General features: G+C 35.9%; 1 protein-coding gene across 10 annotated transcripts in view; it reads right to left on the bottom strand.

Annotated features, from left to right (window-relative positions):
• Window positions 1–584: 584 nt before the first annotated feature.
• Window positions 585–19186, bottom strand: part of CYRIB (CYFIP related Rac1 interactor B) — a 144589-nt gene continuing 125987 nt past the window's right edge. For 9 of the 10 annotated variants that reach the window (XM_081266320.1, XM_081266313.1, XM_081266315.1 and 6 more), the window contains 8 exons: window positions 18972–19077; window positions 13638–13774; window positions 12563–12640; window positions 10351–10467; window positions 9424–9503; window positions 8257–8383; window positions 6673–6743; window positions 585–3168 (listed from right to left, as the gene is read on the bottom strand). In XM_081266320.1, coding sequence (XP_081122446.1) covers window positions 3105–3168; window positions 6673–6743; window positions 8257–8383; window positions 9424–9503; window positions 10351–10467; window positions 12563–12640; window positions 13638–13774; window positions 18972–19077 — 780 coding nt within the window. In that variant the 3' untranslated portion in view covers window positions 585–3104. The remainder of the gene's footprint in view (window positions 3169–6672; window positions 6744–8256; window positions 8384–9423; window positions 9504–10350; window positions 10468–12562; window positions 12641–13637; window positions 13775–18971; window positions 19078–19186) is intronic. The other variant, XM_081266314.1, reaches the window with a different exon arrangement.

Here is a 19186-nt window from a genome sequence, read left to right on the forward strand (position 1 = left end):
ACCAGTTACATGCCACTGATTCACACTGAGGGATGCAGAAATGGGACAATGAATAATCGTAAGTATAGTTGGTAAATGATGCAATGCCTTACCTCACTGTGGTGAGGAGAGGCATGAGGGCTTGCCTATGAGTAAGAGGCGGCCAGCTAAAGAGTGATAAAATTTACCTACATCAGAATGGGGCCACACCTCTCCCCAAAAGGCAGGGCAGACCCTGCCAACTAATCCTGGCCCTCTTTCCTGATGAGTCTGTGCCCAGCCCCATGATTATCCATTCAAATGGCAGATGCTAGAGATGAGATGTGGCAGGTGAGCAGATTCCTACTTCCTATCTTTAGGCTATCTGAACAGCAATATTAGACCCGAAGCTGAAACCATCTGGCAGCAGGGATGACTCCTTTTATCCCACAGCAGCACCATGCTCCTAGTACTTGAGGTCTTCAAATTACCTTCTCTGGTAACTAGGGAAGGGATGAGCAAATTCTGTAGAGGAACAGTAAATGTTTTTGCCCGAGGACCACAATTCAATTCTACTGCTATAATGCTAAAGTAGCCAAAAATAATATATAAACAAAAAGTGAGGCAATGTTTCAATAAAATTTTATTTGGGAACACTGGAATTTGAATTTCATATACTTTTATCATGCTACAAAATATTTTTTCAACCTTTTAAAAAACCATTTGTTATTCTCTTTTCCAACCTTTTTTTAAAGCCATTCTCAGTTCACAGGCTATACAAAAATGGATGTTGGGCGAACAGGCCCACAGACCAGTTTTTGCTGACCTCAGGGCTAGAGTTAAGGGATTTTTCCCACTTATTCTTCCACATGCAGATTGTGAACTATATTACCAAATAGACCACAGCAGTATCACTACCTCTATTTCAATCATTATTTATTTGTATCCATTCACGCTATTCAAGCATTCTCTTGGCACCTATTCAAATTTGGGTACTGTGCAAGTTCCTTCTTTGGGTCACTGAAGGACAATTAAGACGTCTTCTCTCCAGACATTATGCTTCTCCTAGTATCAGAAAAGACACCCCAAAGTGCAGTTATATTTCAGAGGTGTTCTATGAGATACTTGTATTAAGTTCTTAGGCAATAGTAACAAATTACCATATACTGGGTGGCTTCACAGTCTTAGAGAATAGAAGTCTTAAATCAAAACATCAGCAAGGTCGGAAACTTCTGGAGGCTCTCAGGGAGACCCTGTTCACGACTCTCCTAGTTTCTGTGGCTCCAGCAATTCTTGAGTTCCTTGATTTGTAGATACACTACTCACCTCTGCCTCCATCCTTCCATGGCTAGCTTCTGCTTTGTGTGTGTTTCCCGTTCTTTTCTCTTCTAAGAACTTGTCATTGGATTTGGGGCCAATCTTAATCCAAGATGATGTCATCTCTAAGTTCTTATTTTCATTTGCAAATACCCTTTTTCCAAATGGAGTAATATTTATAGATTCCAGAGAGATGTATTGGGGGGGGGTGTGTGTGTTACTATTCAGCCCATTACAATCTTCTTAGAAGATGCCTAGAAAGATGCCAATATTATCCAAAAAGTTTCATGAAGGAGGTAACATACACTGATCCTTGAAAGAGAGTTGGTATTGGTCAGATACAAAAGGAGGAGAAAGAGGAAACCAGGTTCAGGTTCCAGACAGATCAGAATTATGGACGTATGTCGAGTGATCTGTGAACAGCAAGGAGTTGAGCGCGGCTGCAGAACTGGGTGTGAAGTGGGAGAGTATCGGGCAGGAGGCCAGATAAGTCAGCAGGAATTTGGTCAGGAAGGGCTGTGTGTGCCATGATCTGGTGGATGAATCCAGAAGGTTTTGTGGGAACTGCAGTGATGTTCTTCCATGGTTAATCATTTTAACTGTATTACATACCTCAGATACTCTTCATTACACTACTGCCACATTAGATTAGACAACCTTCAAGCAGCTTCTCCCAACCAAGAGATTCAGATTGCATGATTTAGGTTTTATGACCCTTAAACTAAAAAACATGTTAGTTTTCTACCACCACTGAGATCATGGCCTTTAATTGCCTCCTGGGAAGTCCCTCTTCTATTCACTCTTCTCCCAGTGTTATAAGGGCCACTCTTCCTTCCACACCCCATGCTTCATGATTCTGCCCTTGCACTCCTGAAACCGAGAATCAAGCAAGCGTGCATTTCCTTCTATCACTATGTCCATGAAGAATAAATCAAGAAGAGAAGGCAAGTTAATGACAATATCCTGGGCTTATATACATAGCAGTTTTAAAAGCGATTAAAATGATGTACATAGACAATACTAGAGACCCAATTATCTATACCCTAACAGAAGGAAAAATTATGCAATGTATATATGCATTCCATAAAACTATACATGGGGAAAACTTCACCAGCCTAAAAACAAAACATCAGTAAACCAAACCACACTTAGAAAAATGAAAGCTGATTTTTATTTTATCATCAACAGCCATCCTTTAAACATGAACATGCATACGTAATATCTACGCACACATCACAGTTTTTAACGTTAGTTAATAAAGGTTAAACACACAACATACATCCTTTAAAAAAAGTCAAAATGCAAACTTAAAACTTTAAACAAAAGTCTTAACTAATTTAAAAAAAGTTTGTGTTGGGTACCATTTTTACAACACAGTTAATTTAAACATTTTCATTTTGGCTGCACATGAAAAAAGCGGCAGTAAAAAATAAAGTCATTAAAGTTTTTTAAATAGCAGAGTAGGCAGTTTTGCCATGCAGGAGAAGCAATATTAAATATTAGTTTTCAAAAAAAAAAATCCACATTTAAAAATATTTAGTTCAAGTCACAGAATTTTTCTCAGTAGAGAACCCAATGCAATGCATAATTAGCTGCCTTAGATGGCCTGTTTGAAAGGACAACGTCCCCTCAGAGTATAATTTTACTGATTTTGGCACAGAAAAGAAGTCTTAAGAACAAGAACATGATTAAAAAAGAGGGAAGAGGAACCGAGGAAAGAAATAAAAGCAAGAATAAATGAGATAGTAATTGCAATCACTAAAAAACTGCATTCTCAGTCATTGCAGAATACTGTCTTCTGTCTACAGCAGGTGCTTACTCCAGAACAGTTATTGCAGCATGGATTTAATTTGCTTGGAGGTAGTCTCATCATTCAAATGTTTTGTTGTGTACCTAAAAGAAAACCTTGATCAATTAGGGAACTAAACAAAATCCACATCCAGTTCTATGATTACAACAAAATGAGCAATTGGTCAGGTACATCTCTCACAAGATTATTTAGGCATTCTCATTGCAGCTACCCAGTTTTGGTTGTTCACCACCTAACAGAACAGCCAATCGCTGTTTCACTTAATTACAACTACCCTGCTGAAATGATTGGTTCAACTCACAAGTACACAACTGGCAACCTTTCTCTCAGAGGAAAGTTAATGGTTCTATTACAATGGTTGGTAAATTAGGGCCCAAGTCTAATCCACTACCTATTTGTGAATGACCTGTGAGCCAAGCATATTTATATTTTTTTATAACTCTGGATGGCTAGGGGTGGAGAAGCAGATCAAAAGAATAGTAATATTTGATGTTAACATGGAAATTATATGAAATTAAAATTTCAGTGTTAACATAAAAAAGTTGTATTGGAATATACTGAGTTGATTAATTTATGTTATTATCTATGGTTACTTTATTGCCACAATGGCAGAGCTGAATAGCTGTGACAGAAACCATGTGGCCCAGAAAGCCTGAACTACTTACCTCCTCTCTGGTCCCTTACAGATCTGTTCTATTCTGTACTAAAATAGCTCAAAGACTATAGCTCACATCCCTAAAAATGTCTCAATTCTCTTTAAGTACCTTATTTCCAGCAGATACATTCCACTTGAGCATGCAAATCCAAACTAAGAATCCCCCAACTAAATGGTGAATGAAGATTCACCACAGGAATCCTAAGGATTCCTGCTACTTAGGATCAAGACAGATGCCCAAGGCTTGATTGGATTAGTAACAATGAAGACAGATATGCAATATGAGTTATATTTTGGAGATAATTCATACAAATTAATTTGGTTTAAAAGAATTTCATATATAATCTTTTTAAGGATTAGATCATTTTAAGCAAGTTCACAAAGATGATCGTTCTCTGTTAAAGGAATTTAAAGTCAACTGTGAGGTTTATTTCAAATAAATTAAAAAATTAAAGTATTAATTTTTGAATACTTTACTCACAGAGATCTTTGGAGAGGCAAAGAGATAGACACATGCTTAAAAAATACCTAACATTAAGTATTCTTTATGATGTCACTGAGAAATGACTCCTAACCTGTTCTTTTATTATAGAATAAACACCAGAGTAACTGGTACATAACAGAGGTTCTATCAATATTTGTGGTAGAAAGAAAAGGTAGGTTGCCAAGCTAGCAAGAAAAAACCTATAGAGGAATATTTATATTAAATGGGTAGTAATTTCATAATTTCATATATGGCAAAGACTTAGCCCTTCTATTCCATGTATGCAGATAAAGTATATAAAGCTACACATGATCCTCCTGATATCAGTAAACAAAGTTCTGATATTCAACTCTTCCCTTCTGTTTTTTTTTCTATTTCTCCTATGTTGGAAAAAAACAAGCAATGTACACAATAAATCTATTGCAGAAGCATTAGAAATATTTCTATGCAATACGTTGTGACTTTAAAAAAAATTTTTTTTTTTTGGTTGTAGATGGACACAATAACTTAATTTAATTTTTACGTGGTGCCAAGGGGTGAACCCAGGGCCTCCCACATGCTAGGCAAGGGCTCTACCACTGAGCTACAACCCCAACCCCACGTTGTGACACTTAAAGAACTCGAGTGTTTTCCTCTGTCTACCATAACACAAATCTCTTCTGTAGATGTGATCCTGGCTTCTAGCCATTCTCAGCTGTCCCTGGACAGAGTCAGTCTACATCACTATTTTATTAAGAAAAAGCCAATAATAACAAATGTATGTGAAAATAACGTTATGAAGAGTCTGTTGTTCTTTCCCTTTGTGCATAAAAACAAAGTCCTTTTCCAAGTGTGTATGACTTTTCTTCTGAAGAAACAACTATTATTTACTTTTACTCTTAAATTTAATAAGCCACTCATCTACCACTCAACCTCTCATGACTAAGATATTTGCTTCCATTTCTCCACAGGTAAAATGTACACATGACCTGTTACTTTCTCTAAATAGAAATATGGCAAGCTGTAGATACTATATAATTACTGCAGAACAGCACTCAAAATATACACATGGACACAGATGCAATTATACTTCCATTTAAAATCTTTTGGTCATTAATTCTTTAAAGGAAAATTCTAATTTATAGGGCTCTAAATAATACTTGCATAATATATTTTTGGGGTTCTAAAATACTTCCTTAACATTATCTCATTTACTGAGTGTAGCATATTGTAGGCTGGGTCAAGTTAGTTTAAGCAATGTTTCTCAAAATATCAGCCAGGGTGTTTGTTTAAAATGAAGTGCCTGAGTCCAATTCAGACCTAATGAAAGAGATTTCTGAAGGTGGTGACTTGGGAATCTGCATTTTTCACAATTGTCCAAGTGATCATACTAAAGTTCAACACATGATAAACCCAAGACTTAATGGGACAGCATAAAGTATTTGGAATATCAAGAATGAAATCCTGAATTTGAAAACAGGTTCTTCAGAACTTAAGGTAATTTTGAGGTTCATATAATGGAGATACTGTCAATATTGATACCCATCCCTATCTAAGTGAGCTGCAAAAAATACTCTTATACATATATATGAAATTTCACTATCAATTTATGGTGCTATGAAATGGTACTAACCATAACCACTACTACAAAGCATCCAAGTATAATGACTAAGCTTATATAACTTCCCAGGTGAAAAAGAACATACAGAATACACTAAGAACCAAAGAGTTCAAGAATTTTCTTTATCACAAAATTCTGTTTTGTACTTTCCATTATATATTTGGAAAGAAAGCTTAACAAAGCTGATAGGTGCCTTCTGCCTCCAAGGGGGCTAACTCCTCCTCCTCCCCTCCTCCTTCACTCCATCCTTCCCTTACCAACACTGCTCTCCTTTGTCCTAACTCTAAGGAAAATGGGACCAAATTACCCTTAAAAATCTAAATAATACTAGATTCTAGGTTTCTAACCTAATATTTGAAGCATACTTCCTTCAAGGTGACAAAATAACCAAATCTCCTAGATCTCAATTTCCTGTTTTAACAGAAGACTTCCTTCTCTTGCTGCTTCAGAGTCAGACCCATCAGAAAAAAAAGGACATGGGGGAACCAGGATGAGACAACGGGAGTATCCAGAAAAGAACCAAGAACGAAAAGAAAACACCGGATTGGTAAAAACCAATGAAGTATGTGCTATAAAAACCTCAAGAGACAAAATTCTAAACACGAGGCTTATGGTTAAAATAGCTTTACATTATAAAAAGTTTAAAACTAAGCTCCTAATCCTTCTTATGTTCATTTAGAATAGATCTTCTTTATTCAGGCAGTCTTTGCTTCTACAGCACTTCCCATCATCTTAATAAAAGCGGTCAAAGCTTCTACTCAGCTGAAATGGCAGAATCCATACTATTCACATTTGAAACATTTTTTCTAACCTATTTCTTCTATACATATGTTTGTGTACATACACACCTGAGAGCATTTAGAAGACCTTCTACACTATTAGGAGGTTGGTCCTTAAGAACTTTGATACAGCCTTTCATCTAAGGAAAAAAAAAAACAAACAGAAAAACCAAAATATGTTTTTTTATCTAACATTTATTTTCAAAGCAATAAAACAAAATAAATCAGGACCACAAATAATTTAGAACTTGAGAGATTACATTCTAGAAACAGCAAATTATTTATTCTTTTTATTTAACATTTATTTTTTAGTTGGACACAGTATCTTTATTTATTTATTTTTATGAGCACTGAGGATCGAACCCAGGGCCTGCACATGCTAGGGAAGCGCTCTACCGCTGAGCCACAACCCTAGCCCAAAAATCATTCATTCTTAGAAGAAGAAACACACACACACACACACACACGCACACACACACACACACACACACCCCTATACCTAAGTGTTATTTTCAGTTTGTCAGTAAGACTTAACTTTTTGAGAACCAAATCAGTCAAACTACAAGTACCACCCATGCTAAGGAAAAGTGAACTGTTTGCTAAGGGAAGACTTCCTGGAAAAGATGTTAAGTAGCAACTTAAAGGACAGAATTGATATGCTAGCAAGGAAAAGAGGCACTTTTGAGGCCTCACAGCATGCAGATGGCAGCCAGGAATTTTGCAGGTCTTGCAGGACTGAGAGGGGAGTCATAGAGACCATGCAGAACTGACAGGCCAGGCACAGGGACTCACTATAATTGTTAAAAAGGGGAACAGCTCAAAGAAGGTGGCCCTTAAGATTAGCCTGGTTAATGTGAAAAAGAACTTGGGAAACCAGAGAATGCAGGTTTAAACACCTCACTCTACCATTCATTAACAATTCTATTACTTCATTTCCTTATCTTTAGTTGCAGTAGTAGTGAAGAGGAGATAATACCTATATCCTAAATGGATTGTCACAGTGACACAGGAAAACAAATGCAAAATTCCTGGGACATGGTAACACACAGTAAGTGTGAACTCATACTAGTCAGATTTTGACAAATGAAATATGAGGGTGACAAAATAAATTTTATATAATTACTTATAAATAATAAGTAATTGTTTTCTCTAATAAAATAGAGAAACCAGAAAAAGACATTTTTTTCTAATATAAATTTTTACAAAGACAATGAAAGTAGAATTCTGGCTATAATCACAAATTATTATGAATGGAAAGGGGAGAGAAAATAAGTAAACTCTTTCACTTTTTTCTTAGAGTCAACACTGCTGACTTCTAGTATATACTTTGAAAAGAAACATTTTCTTTGAAATGGTCTTTGGCCAAAGGAACTGAAGAACATAATTTGAAAATTTTGCTTATTTGATTATCTATTTATATTGCCAAATATGTACAAGGACCCTATGGAGACATTCTACAACAATACATTCTCCTTCAATCACTAAATTCCACTTGTAAATAAGCTACCAGAAATATGGCAAAAGCAGAAAATCCATCATTATCACAGACTATAATTAGGTTCTATGAGAGTCCATTGCCAGCTTTTTAAATAAAAGCCTGAGGTTTTCATGTAAGAAATTGTTTGGAATTATATAAAACAATGTGTAACTTACATCAATTTTGGAAGTTTTGGCAAATGCTCCCACTGGATGTACATGGTCATAGAGTATTATGACACCCACCATTACCCGCAAGCAGAATGACACTGTCTCTTCATTTGTAAATCTGCTTCTATACTCCCTGGAGGGCAGAAAAGATGAGGCACATCACAAAACTCTTAGCTGACTTCACTTTCAGTTGATACTGACTTCTCCCTTTATTCTCTAACAGGGTTGTTAACATTAAGCCCTTTTCTCCACAATGAGGTCCCCAGAGAGAAGAAAGTGGTGGAATAGTCACATTTTCTAGTTTCCATGTGCACCTACCTTAGTATATTAACCCTTCTGCTTGACAGGCAGTGATAATTTTATAGTAATCAAAAGTAGCCTCTGAGTAACAGTTTGGGGATGGATATTACACAATAACTACTGCCAATAATATGATGAAAAGTCACCAGCTTAACAAATCAAGTTGGTTTGCTATTTTAGAACCCAGCTTGATCTAAATGTATTATCATAACACTTGGTTTGAACTTTACTAAAATTTAACAATATTCTTCTCTCATTTGGGAAAAAAAAGTGAACATCTTTATGGTAGGCAGTATGGCATAGCAGAGAGCATCCAGGTCCAGCCCAGGGACAGCCAGACATGTGTGGGTTGGCCATCATGCAAGAAGTCCTTCATTTCCCAGGACCTTGTTCCCTGATGTGAGGAGGAGGAGGAAAGTTGTCTTCCTGCTTCATGAGGTTTTCCAATGAGGTAGAGAATAATATTTTTTAAAAAGTACCACCAAAACAAAGAAAGTTACCTAATAAAAAACATATTATTAAAAAATCCAAGAGGGATTCTTTCTGCTTGTTGACAGGAAAAAATTCTCAGAAAAGAATTCAGGTTCAAGTGTAAAGAACTAATAGGAGAGAAAGGGATAAAAAGCCCTCTGGCAAAAAGGCAAGGCTCTTTCTAAACAGAAATAAACAGTTTTTATAACAGGTGTAACTAGAGCTTTTCCCTTACTCCCTCCCCTGCCTAAAAGACCACCACACAATTCCTGCTCCTAAGAGACCAGTTAATTAGTCTTTCTAGTGTGGGGCATCTGGCAACCGTGCATATTTAAGTATGTTCTGAAATACTAATCATTTCAACAGTATTGTCGGAGTGAAAAGGTCAGCTAAAATACTCACGGAGTTTCCAGCATGACTCTACATACACTAGCCATGGTGCTTAAACAGTCTGTGGTATTTTCTATTGGTAAATTTTTATTCTGTAAGTGTGAGAACAAGAAAAGTGACAAAGTTATTTAACAATAACTTAAAACTTATCATAATATGAAAAATTAGCAACTTTATTATTTAGCTCCTACTCCTAACTTTCTAAATAATGCCCTAGATTCTAAGCACTGGCACTGTTCTACCAAACTTGAAATACAGCTGTCCCCAAAAGTGCTTACATGCTAGCTGAGGGAGAAAAAGAGTGGCCATGCAGATACGGGCTGGAGGCTCAAATGGTATTTGAATTTTATCCTAAGGGTATTAGTAAGTCACATTTTAAGCTAAGAATGGAATAGTTTATGTTTCAAGATTATCTGCTGCTATACAAGGAAAGGACTACAGTGGGGCTAAGAGTGAAAAACTGAAGAGCAACTGCAGCTTGGATACAGTGATCCAGGTGACAGGGTGGTGGCTTGATCTGAGTAGGTAGCAATAACATGGATTAGATTTTCAGATTCATAATATATTTTTGAGGATAAGTCAAAATGACTGGTTGATAAGATAGATGTGGGGACTGAGGTAAACAAAGGAATTTAAAATGATAACCCCAAAAGTTTTGTTTGCACAGTGGTACTATTAATTGAGAAAGGCAAGAATGGAAAAGGACAGGGTTGAAAAAGACAACCAATAGTACAATTAGGCCATGCAATCACTGTGGTATCTACTGTACCTCTGCTCACTGTGGGCAGACCTGTGTGTGTGGGTCTCAGGGAAAGGTTAGGATTCAATGTACACATTTGTGGAGAAGGTATTTAAAGTCATGAGACTTGCTATGATCATCATGTCTGCAATAGGTGGAAGAGTGTCAGTGCAAAGAATATTTTCCTAGGCAATACTTACCTCTGATACAAATTTTGTTGTAGCATCACTTAAGGTTTTCAGCATGGGGGTTGCCTCAGCATAAAACAAAGACATTCGATTTGCCAATTCATTATTTACTTCATTTTCTCCTTCTGCCTGAATAAAAAAGTAAAGAGTGCCTGATATTAGTTTATTAATTATTAAATATGAAAATATTTTAAAAGGACCAAGACAGAGTGCCTACCTCATTAATGTTTATCAAACTAATAAATACCTCTAAAAATTATATTTCAGACCCTCACATATACAAACTACTTATGTATTGTTTAAAAAAATAAAAAAATTACAAATGATAGTAAGCAGTTTCGTTAGAAGATTAACCTCTAAAATATCTTAAATGATATTAAAAAATTAAATACAACCTTGTTGGACTTTCTACTACATACAAGTAACTGTTCTAAATGCTATGGAGGATAGAGAGATAATTATGAAAGTATATCCTGTCCACCCGGCTAAAAGGCAATGACAGAAAAAGGAAGTAAGAAAAATACTGAGTTAGATAAGAAGAAACTAAGAAGGCCTCATAAAAGAGTTAGACTTTTATAATGATGATAGATGAGCAAGGTATTCCTAACCAGCAAAGAGAAAAGCATGCTTTCAAATGCCCTGGTGGAATAAATTTTAGCAAAATCAGTGTAACAGCAGGGCAGCAACTAGCAAAAGATTTAAACTGGGGTCAGGTTGTAGAGTGCCATAAATGCTAAGTTCCTATTATCCTTCCAAATAGAATGGGGAACCACATAGAATGTTGGAAGAACAGCAAGTCAATTCTTTAATGAAATTTAACTCATGACTGTAGGTGAACTGTATCAAAAGTAAGAAGACTGCAGGTCAGAAATAAGTTATGCTGCTATAGAATGACCATATAAGATTGGGAAGTGGGAGCTCCATTGGGATAAAAGTGGCAGGAGATGAAAAGGAGGATGGGGAAGAAATCTGAAAGATATCTCACTTGGAAACTATTGGCTTTACCTATAATAACTGAGTGAGAAACAGTACAAAGATGTCTGTAATGTCCTTTGTCCTCTAGTTATGGGGCAAGGATGACTACAGTAAGATTGGGTGTTTTAATTTTATTAAAAAAGTCAACTTCACATTAGGAACTGGTCTATATAAAACCAAACTGATGCAAAAAAACAGATCCTTCATAGAAGAGAAATCATTACCTCCAAAGCAGGGCCTGTCTTAGAGCGGTTATTTCATAAGTACTTTCCAATGAAAAAAATTAATGGTTCCATTGCATTTTTTTTCTTTTTTAAATCTCTTTCCTCCTCACATAGTTATAGCATTTCTCTGCTAAATTACCTATCCGAGGTTAGGGTTGTTCTTTGAAATTTCTCTATTTTTTATACCAATGTAGATTCTCAAAATACAGAAAGCAGAAGATAATATTTTCTTCATGTCTAATGTTTTACTTATGGTATTAAACTCCTTAAGAAAAAAGAGCACTAAGCAGCTTTAAAAAGGAGAATGACAAGAGATTAACAGGCCTAAAGAAAACAGCAGAACCAGGAGCAGTGGCCCATGCCTATAATCCCAGCAATTTGGGAGGCTGAGGTATGAGGATCCCAAGTTTGAGTCCAGCAAAACACTGCCTCAGAGCAAAATAATAACAACAGCTAGGGATGTAGCTCAGTGGTAAAGTGTCCCTGGGTTCAATCTCCTGTAACAGGAGGGAAAAAAAAAAAAAAAAAAAGGAAGAAAAATAGATGACAAGCTGCACCAGCCAAGGAACAGGCCCAGAAGCCGTTTTTCTTCAGTCACAATGAGGTGTAGATGTGCTAACAGTCCATGACCTCATTCTTCTCTCTTGTCAACATCAGTTATTTCTCTTAGTACAGGTCAATTTCTCTCCAGGAGTCTTCCACTCCAAGAATATGGGGACCAAAAAACCTCATACACTAATGTTAAAAGTTTCTGTACAGTTAAAATGAGAATACACAGAGAAAGTTATAGTATCAATATTATACAGACAAAAAGCAATTTTACTAAAGTAGTGATGGGAGTTCAAAAGACTAAAAACAGGCAAAAACCACATGGTTTGCTACAATTTGCTCTCTCCTCCCACAGCTGTGGTTGTCCATAATCACTAACTTTAATACTTGCTGTATGAATGAATAAAAAGAATAAAATAAATAGACTGAGAAAAGAATTATTCTTACCAACCCTGTGATACAAAGCATTAACTTACTGGAACATTATTAATCCTCATCCGACTCAATGTTCTTCTATAGTAGCTGAAATCATTCTGTATGGCAGGATTTGTCATCTAAAGAAGACATTTATGAAAGAAAAAATTGTTATGAACCAGATACTTATGTAAAATTTAAGTGAAAAAAAAACCCCTACTAAATAGTTTTAACTAGCTATGTAAATGTTGACTATTTTATAATGTCATTTTAAGAACGAATCTGATATCACCCAGTAAGTCTTAAAAGACTGTACTCAGTCCTAACTGAACATACAGAAACCATACAGACTGTTTTTTCAGTCATGGGTAGTAAGCACACCTTCCTTTCTTTTTACCCTAAAAGTATATTTAAAAAAAAAATAACATTAACAAACAAAAAACCAAAAAGGAATACAGAGGCACTTGTTTTGGATAAAAGTATATAAACATAGGCAACAGGGCAATAATTCTCAAGCAAACTAAAATTTACATACAAATCATTTGTGCGCAGAAGTATTAATAAAATAATTATAACCGTCTATAATACAACTGTAAATGTCCAAGTTCACAATCTAGCTCTTTCGTTTTCTAGACAAGGTGCCCAGGACCAACCCAAGGTCTCATAGCTGATTACTGTGCCAGAGCCTAAACTGAAGTCAAGTCTGATGTAAAACCCAGAACTTATTCCTCTACACTAACCCTTCTAACAATAGGATATTTATAGTTATAAATACTACAATTAGCTAGATCGAGAAAAGGAGTAAAGAAAAAAGTTGTGGGGGGAGGGACAAAAGTTTTAACAACTTTATGTTAAAAGAATGGTGCAAAAAACTGGGGATGAGCAGAAAAGAAAAAACGTTAGAAAAGAATATTCAGTATTATTATTTCAGTGATTTTAAAATATGAAGACTCAATATTAGATGATTTGCTCTTTATACCAAAAGACCTGTCATACTTTCAAATTCAGTTTTCCATTCATGCTAAAGTCTAGTTAGACATCATTTAACACATTTTATTAAGGATTCCAGGCGTTTCCTCCTAGTACTCATTGGAAAACATGATTTTAATATTGACCACGACAAGCAGAAAATTCTACCTTGAGTTCATCAAACCGGAGTGTGAAGTGAAGAATTTCTGCAAACTGTTTAGCAAGAGCCTGCTCTCGCTCTAGATGCTGGGTGGGAGAATATGGGGTACTGGTCAAGGCTCCCAGAAGGCCTCTTAATGCTGCTTCTAACAGAAAGATAAAAATGTTAAGGTTTTTGTATCTCTCTGATAAAAGTGAACAATTCATAAATGTTTTGATTTCAATTCCAAAAAAGGTCTCTAAAACACAAATGACCTACATAATATAATCAAAACAATGAAAGAACTTTAAATTTTGCCATTAGTCATATATTGCATATACTCAATTTGAATACTTTTTAACACAACGAAACTTAAAAGGGACTTATTCAATATGTAAACCCAGGTTTCAAAATAACACAGAATGCGAATGTGTATAACATCAGGAATGAAGGGCAAATTTAAATTCTTTCACCATTCCACATAGTATAAAATTTGCTTTTTATGAAACAGTAATTATTACCTCTAGCTGAGTAACCTGTTCAATAGCACTATGTCCACAATCGAATCTATGTGGCTATGACTTGATTACCAACTTCTTATACCTTGAAGAATATGCCACTTATTTATAAACACAATCTTCTTTCTTTTAGTTACTAAGAACAAAATACGGGGTTTAATAAGCTTCCTAGGTTATCTTTGGGCATTGCATTTGGGACTGTAATATAAATATTCTAATTTGTTAAATAGCAAATTAGCTCCTTTGAAATAATTCCACCTTTGGAATGCAAGATCAATAAATACTATGTTTAAAAACAAAAAAACCATTATTTCACTTAAAAAAAAAAACCCTCAAACTTAGTTATAAGGTTACAGAATCAGAAAACGATACTAGATAGAGTTTAGAGTTAAATGATGATATAACAACATTAATAAATGAATGTCAGGGCTGGGGATGTGGCTCAAGCGGTAGCACGCTCTCCTGGCATGCGTGCGGCCCGGGTTTGATCCTCAACACCACATACAAACAAAGATGTTGTGTCCGCCAAAAACTAAAAAATAAATATTAAAATTCTCTCTCTCTCAAAAATAAATAAATGTCAGATTAATAAATATTGATGATAAATTAATAGATTTATGTCAGATCAACCCTTAAGAAAGGACCGGCTCTACTATTTGTAAAGATCCCTACACTGCATTTTTTTTTTTATGAGAGAGAGAGAGAGAGAGAATTTTTTTAATATTGATTTTTCAGTTTTTGGTGGACACAACATCTTTATTTTTTTATGTGGTGCTGAGGACTGAACCCAGCGCATGCCAGGCGAGCGCATTACCGCTTGAGCCACATCCCCAGTCCTGCATTTTTTAAAGTAGATACTCATTTAACTTTCACCATCAACTATGACCTAGGCATTACAGATGTATAAACTGAGTCTGAAATAGGTTAGAGCACAAGGTGATAGTTAGCAAATACCAGGTGTCTTCTAACTCCCAAGTCCAACTTAATAAACTCTCTTCCAAATAAAGCAACATTCTAGGTAGCCTTCAGTAACCTTATTTAAGATATGTATCTATTATGTGCCAGGTACTGAACTAGACATTTCACAGGCATTATTTTCCATCTACACAATAGCTCCAAATAGCAGCTATTAACCTTTTTTAAGTCAGTCAGAAAACTTAACTGCTTCCTCTATGCCAAGCTCTGAGAACAGAGGAAGATATATGCCCACAGAGAGCCTTATTATACATAGACATGATTCCAGTTGTGACAAAAGCTAAAAAAGAGTGTGTGGTACAGGAAACAGTGGAAAAATATACAAATGGGCCTCACCTAGCTGAAGGCAGGAAAAGACTTCCTTGAATAAGTGACATCGGGGTTGAGATTGGAGTGCACATAAGAATGAGCAGGAGTTTGCAGATAGGGCAGGAAGACAGACCCTGAGCTGAGAAGAACACGACAGTCACAGAACTGTAAGAAGACCAACAAGGGTGGAATAGGGAGAGCAAAGAAGAGTGTAACCAAAGACCAAGACAATACATATACCATGCATGCGCCATGTCAGGCACTCTCGCCTTATAATTCCCATGTCCCTGGAGAAACCATTTAAACATGGTAGCGACATCATCAGATTAGTATTTAAAACCTCACTTCACCTGCAGTGTGGAGACTGGATTGTAGGGTATTGACAGAGCTAACAGAGATCTAAGAGTTTATGTGAAGAAGACCAATTAAGAAGAACAAAATTTATTTTGAAAAAAACTGTTTACTTCTCCCCAAGATTCATTTCATGTGTCAGTGTTAATATAAGTGCAAAGTAAAGTTTGAAAAACGTAAGAATAGAAAGATATTACAAGAAATTATTATAGGATGCTAAAGAGAAGAAGAAATTTGTATTTGCCTATATTTAATCAAGTCTCAAGGTTGTTTTTTGTGTATTTGTTTGCTTTTCTGTTTTTATTCTTTTTTTTTTGGTACCACAGATCTGATACCAGGGTGCTCTGCCACTAAGCTATAACTCTATACCTTTTAATGTTTTAGTTTGGGACAGGGTTCCTATTAAGTTGCCTAGGCTATCCTCAAACTTGGAATCCTCCTGCCTTAACCTCTCAAATAGCTGGGATTGTAAGTGTGTGCCACCATGCCCAGCTAAATCTCAGGGTTAACAGCAGTATTCCACATGTTCTACTACTTTGGTGAGTGGAGTCATGTGACTTAGTTCCAACGGCCAGTGACCAATAGCTACAGAACTTTATCTCTATGAATGGCTGAAGTACTCATAGGTGAAGCTACCAGAAGAGGGAAACTTAAGATGGTAAGGCTATTTTTCTGCCTTTAAAGCTGCTGGATTAATAAGGTGATTTGAACAATAAAAATAAATAGAAAATAAAAAAAATAAAAATAAAGCTGCTGGATGTATTCTCACCCTGCAGTCTGTGCTGGTACAAAACCTACAATTTCCTGCCTTAAAAATCTAAGACAGGGCAGGATTGTGGCTCAGCGGTAGAGCGCTCGCCTAGCATGGGCAAGGCCCTGGGTTCAATCCCTGATCCCCAGCACCACATAAAAATAAATAAAGATATTGTGTTCAACTAAAAAAACACACAAAACAAAACAAAACAAAACAAAAACAACAAAGGACAAAGGACTCCACAGAAGGTGGCCCAGGTCTCTAGCGAATTGGAAAGAAAGGATGGTCAAAAAAGAAGTGATTCAGGGATTAAACTCTAATGAAGCTCCTAAAACAAAACCATATGGTTAGAAATTTTAGGAAAAGCAGATGACAGAAGGAAATCACTGAGCTACTAAGCTCTGAATTCTGCAAGAAATAAAGGACAGCTTGTCTTAGAATGAGAGTCAAAGCTACAAAGTCAAGTTGGAAGAAAAAGACAACTAGGAGAAATAATGAAGACAAATCAGTTCACAGACTAGAACCAGAAGGGGGAAGATGAGATGGCAAAACAAAAAGGAGGTCTCTGCAGAGTTTTACTTTAGAGACAACAGCTATCTGTTCTCACCAAATGCCATACATCCATTCACAAACACTAGCCCTTGCATCCTCACATAACAACTCAAATGTGGACAGGGACTTTAAGACAGTAAGCAGATACGACCACAATTACTATGGGTACTATGAACTTTTTATGTAGATTTAAATAGATTTAGCCCAGTGACACAAACTCAACACGCTGGATGGATTTGCTCATTATGACTCAAGGGGCACTCCCAAAAATAAGCCCCTTGTGCAGAAGGAAGACCAAGGCAAGACGAAGTGATGTGCCTACCATGTGATCACAGAACTTCAACCAGGTAGTTGTCTCAAAAAGAATGGTTCCAAGGCCTCAGACCAAAGCAAGCAAGTATCAGAATTCCCCAGGCCTGTTAGCAAAACTCAGTATCTTCTTAAAATGAACAAACAAAAAAAATCCCCTGTACCTTCCACATTAGTCAGGTGATACATGCCCTGCCTCTCTACATATAAATATATAAACCAGCAAGGATCAGGGTCCCTCTTCTGGAGTATAACCCCTGGTGATTATAATACTCAGTTCACACAAACATCTTCGTAGTATCGAAAGATTCTGAAGGACCATGTGTGACTTGATATCCATGTGGTGTTCCATGTGCTGTTTGTGGAATTTATCTTTATTTCTGGCTCAACAGTGCAGTAAGAGATGAAATGAGAAAGGATTAGGGGACATAATGGAAAGAACTGAATAAACAGGAGGTCCAGAGAGAATATTGAAACTCAGTGAAGTGCAGTGATGTGATCCAGACCACACAGCTAATAAGTGATAACATGGGCCATTATGTCTCCAAAGCCTAAAATTACTATTATGACTGCTTCTAAATACCTAATACATAGGTGCTGTATCAGGTGTGTTTATCTATCAATATATCACTTACTCATTTAACAAACATTAAATATCTATTGTGTGCAAGAGAGGAAATGCTATCTGCCAGCTAGGAAACTAGAAAACATAATTAACCAGGTTTATTGATCAAAAGATGAGGGTACCATATATCCTAAATTAGTACTTCAGAGAAGTCCCTTGTGTACAATTATGAAGGTTCAGGGTTTCCAAATGTTAACAGCAAGATGGATAGCTTTTTGCATTTACTTGTGCTACTACGTTCCTCAGCTGAAATGGAACAGTGCCACTAGACTGGTTATTTCTTATGGTTTAAATACAGGAGAACACTGAAGTCCAACTTGTTTGACCTATACTTCAATTATTATTATTTTTTAAATGACATATGCTAAGAGGCCAAGATCACTTAAAGCACTTTAAAAACTGCACATGCACCTATGTATTAAGGACAGGAAAAGCTCTAAATACACAGAAAAAATAACTGAGATGAAAGGTCCCAAGCTGACAGAGGCACAAGGGTTTGCTAGACTATACAGATACTTGATTGAAAGGCAAATACTGTAAAAAGAACTAATTTTTACACTTAGGACAATAAATCATAATTCTTATTTAGAGTAATAAACAGAACTTATATAAACAACCACTCTCTTTACATTTAACAGTCTTCCTCAGGCCCATGAGTTATTCAAATTTTTGTGTTCTTAAAAATCATACAGGGAAGGACTGACTATAGAGTTGGACACAACTCTTTCAAATAGTTTTCTCAAACTAAAACCCTTTAGTATATAAAGAAATAAAAGCAATTTTCTTATGAAATTTTTCTTGTGATAATTTGTTCAGAAAATGATCTAAATAATTCAAAGACCTGGGTTGATAGGGATTATAAGCAGATCCCAGCCAAATTTAGTACTGTGAACATGAAATACTCTTAAATAATTTTGACCTTACAGATGTTTTTCACTAGGGAAGTAATAATTACAAACTTTCAACTTACCTAACCTCTGAGAAAATTCATAAAATTTCTTTAATTTTCCTACAAGTGGAACAACTGCACCCCATGCCTTCTCTTGCAACTTCTCATCTGCTGGATGTTGGATTGCCTTTAAAATCCAAAGAATAAAAATAGTTAGATTTTTAAAAATCACAAGTATCATTTTTTGCATTAAAATACAGGTTTTATAGAATGTAGAAAACACTGATACAATTTAT

The sequence above is a fragment of the Spermophilus citellus genome, assembly GCF_964194105.1.
Source record: "Spermophilus citellus genome assembly, chromosome: 14".
Classification (NCBI taxonomy): Eukaryota; Metazoa; Chordata; class Mammalia; order Rodentia; family Sciuridae; genus Spermophilus; species Spermophilus citellus.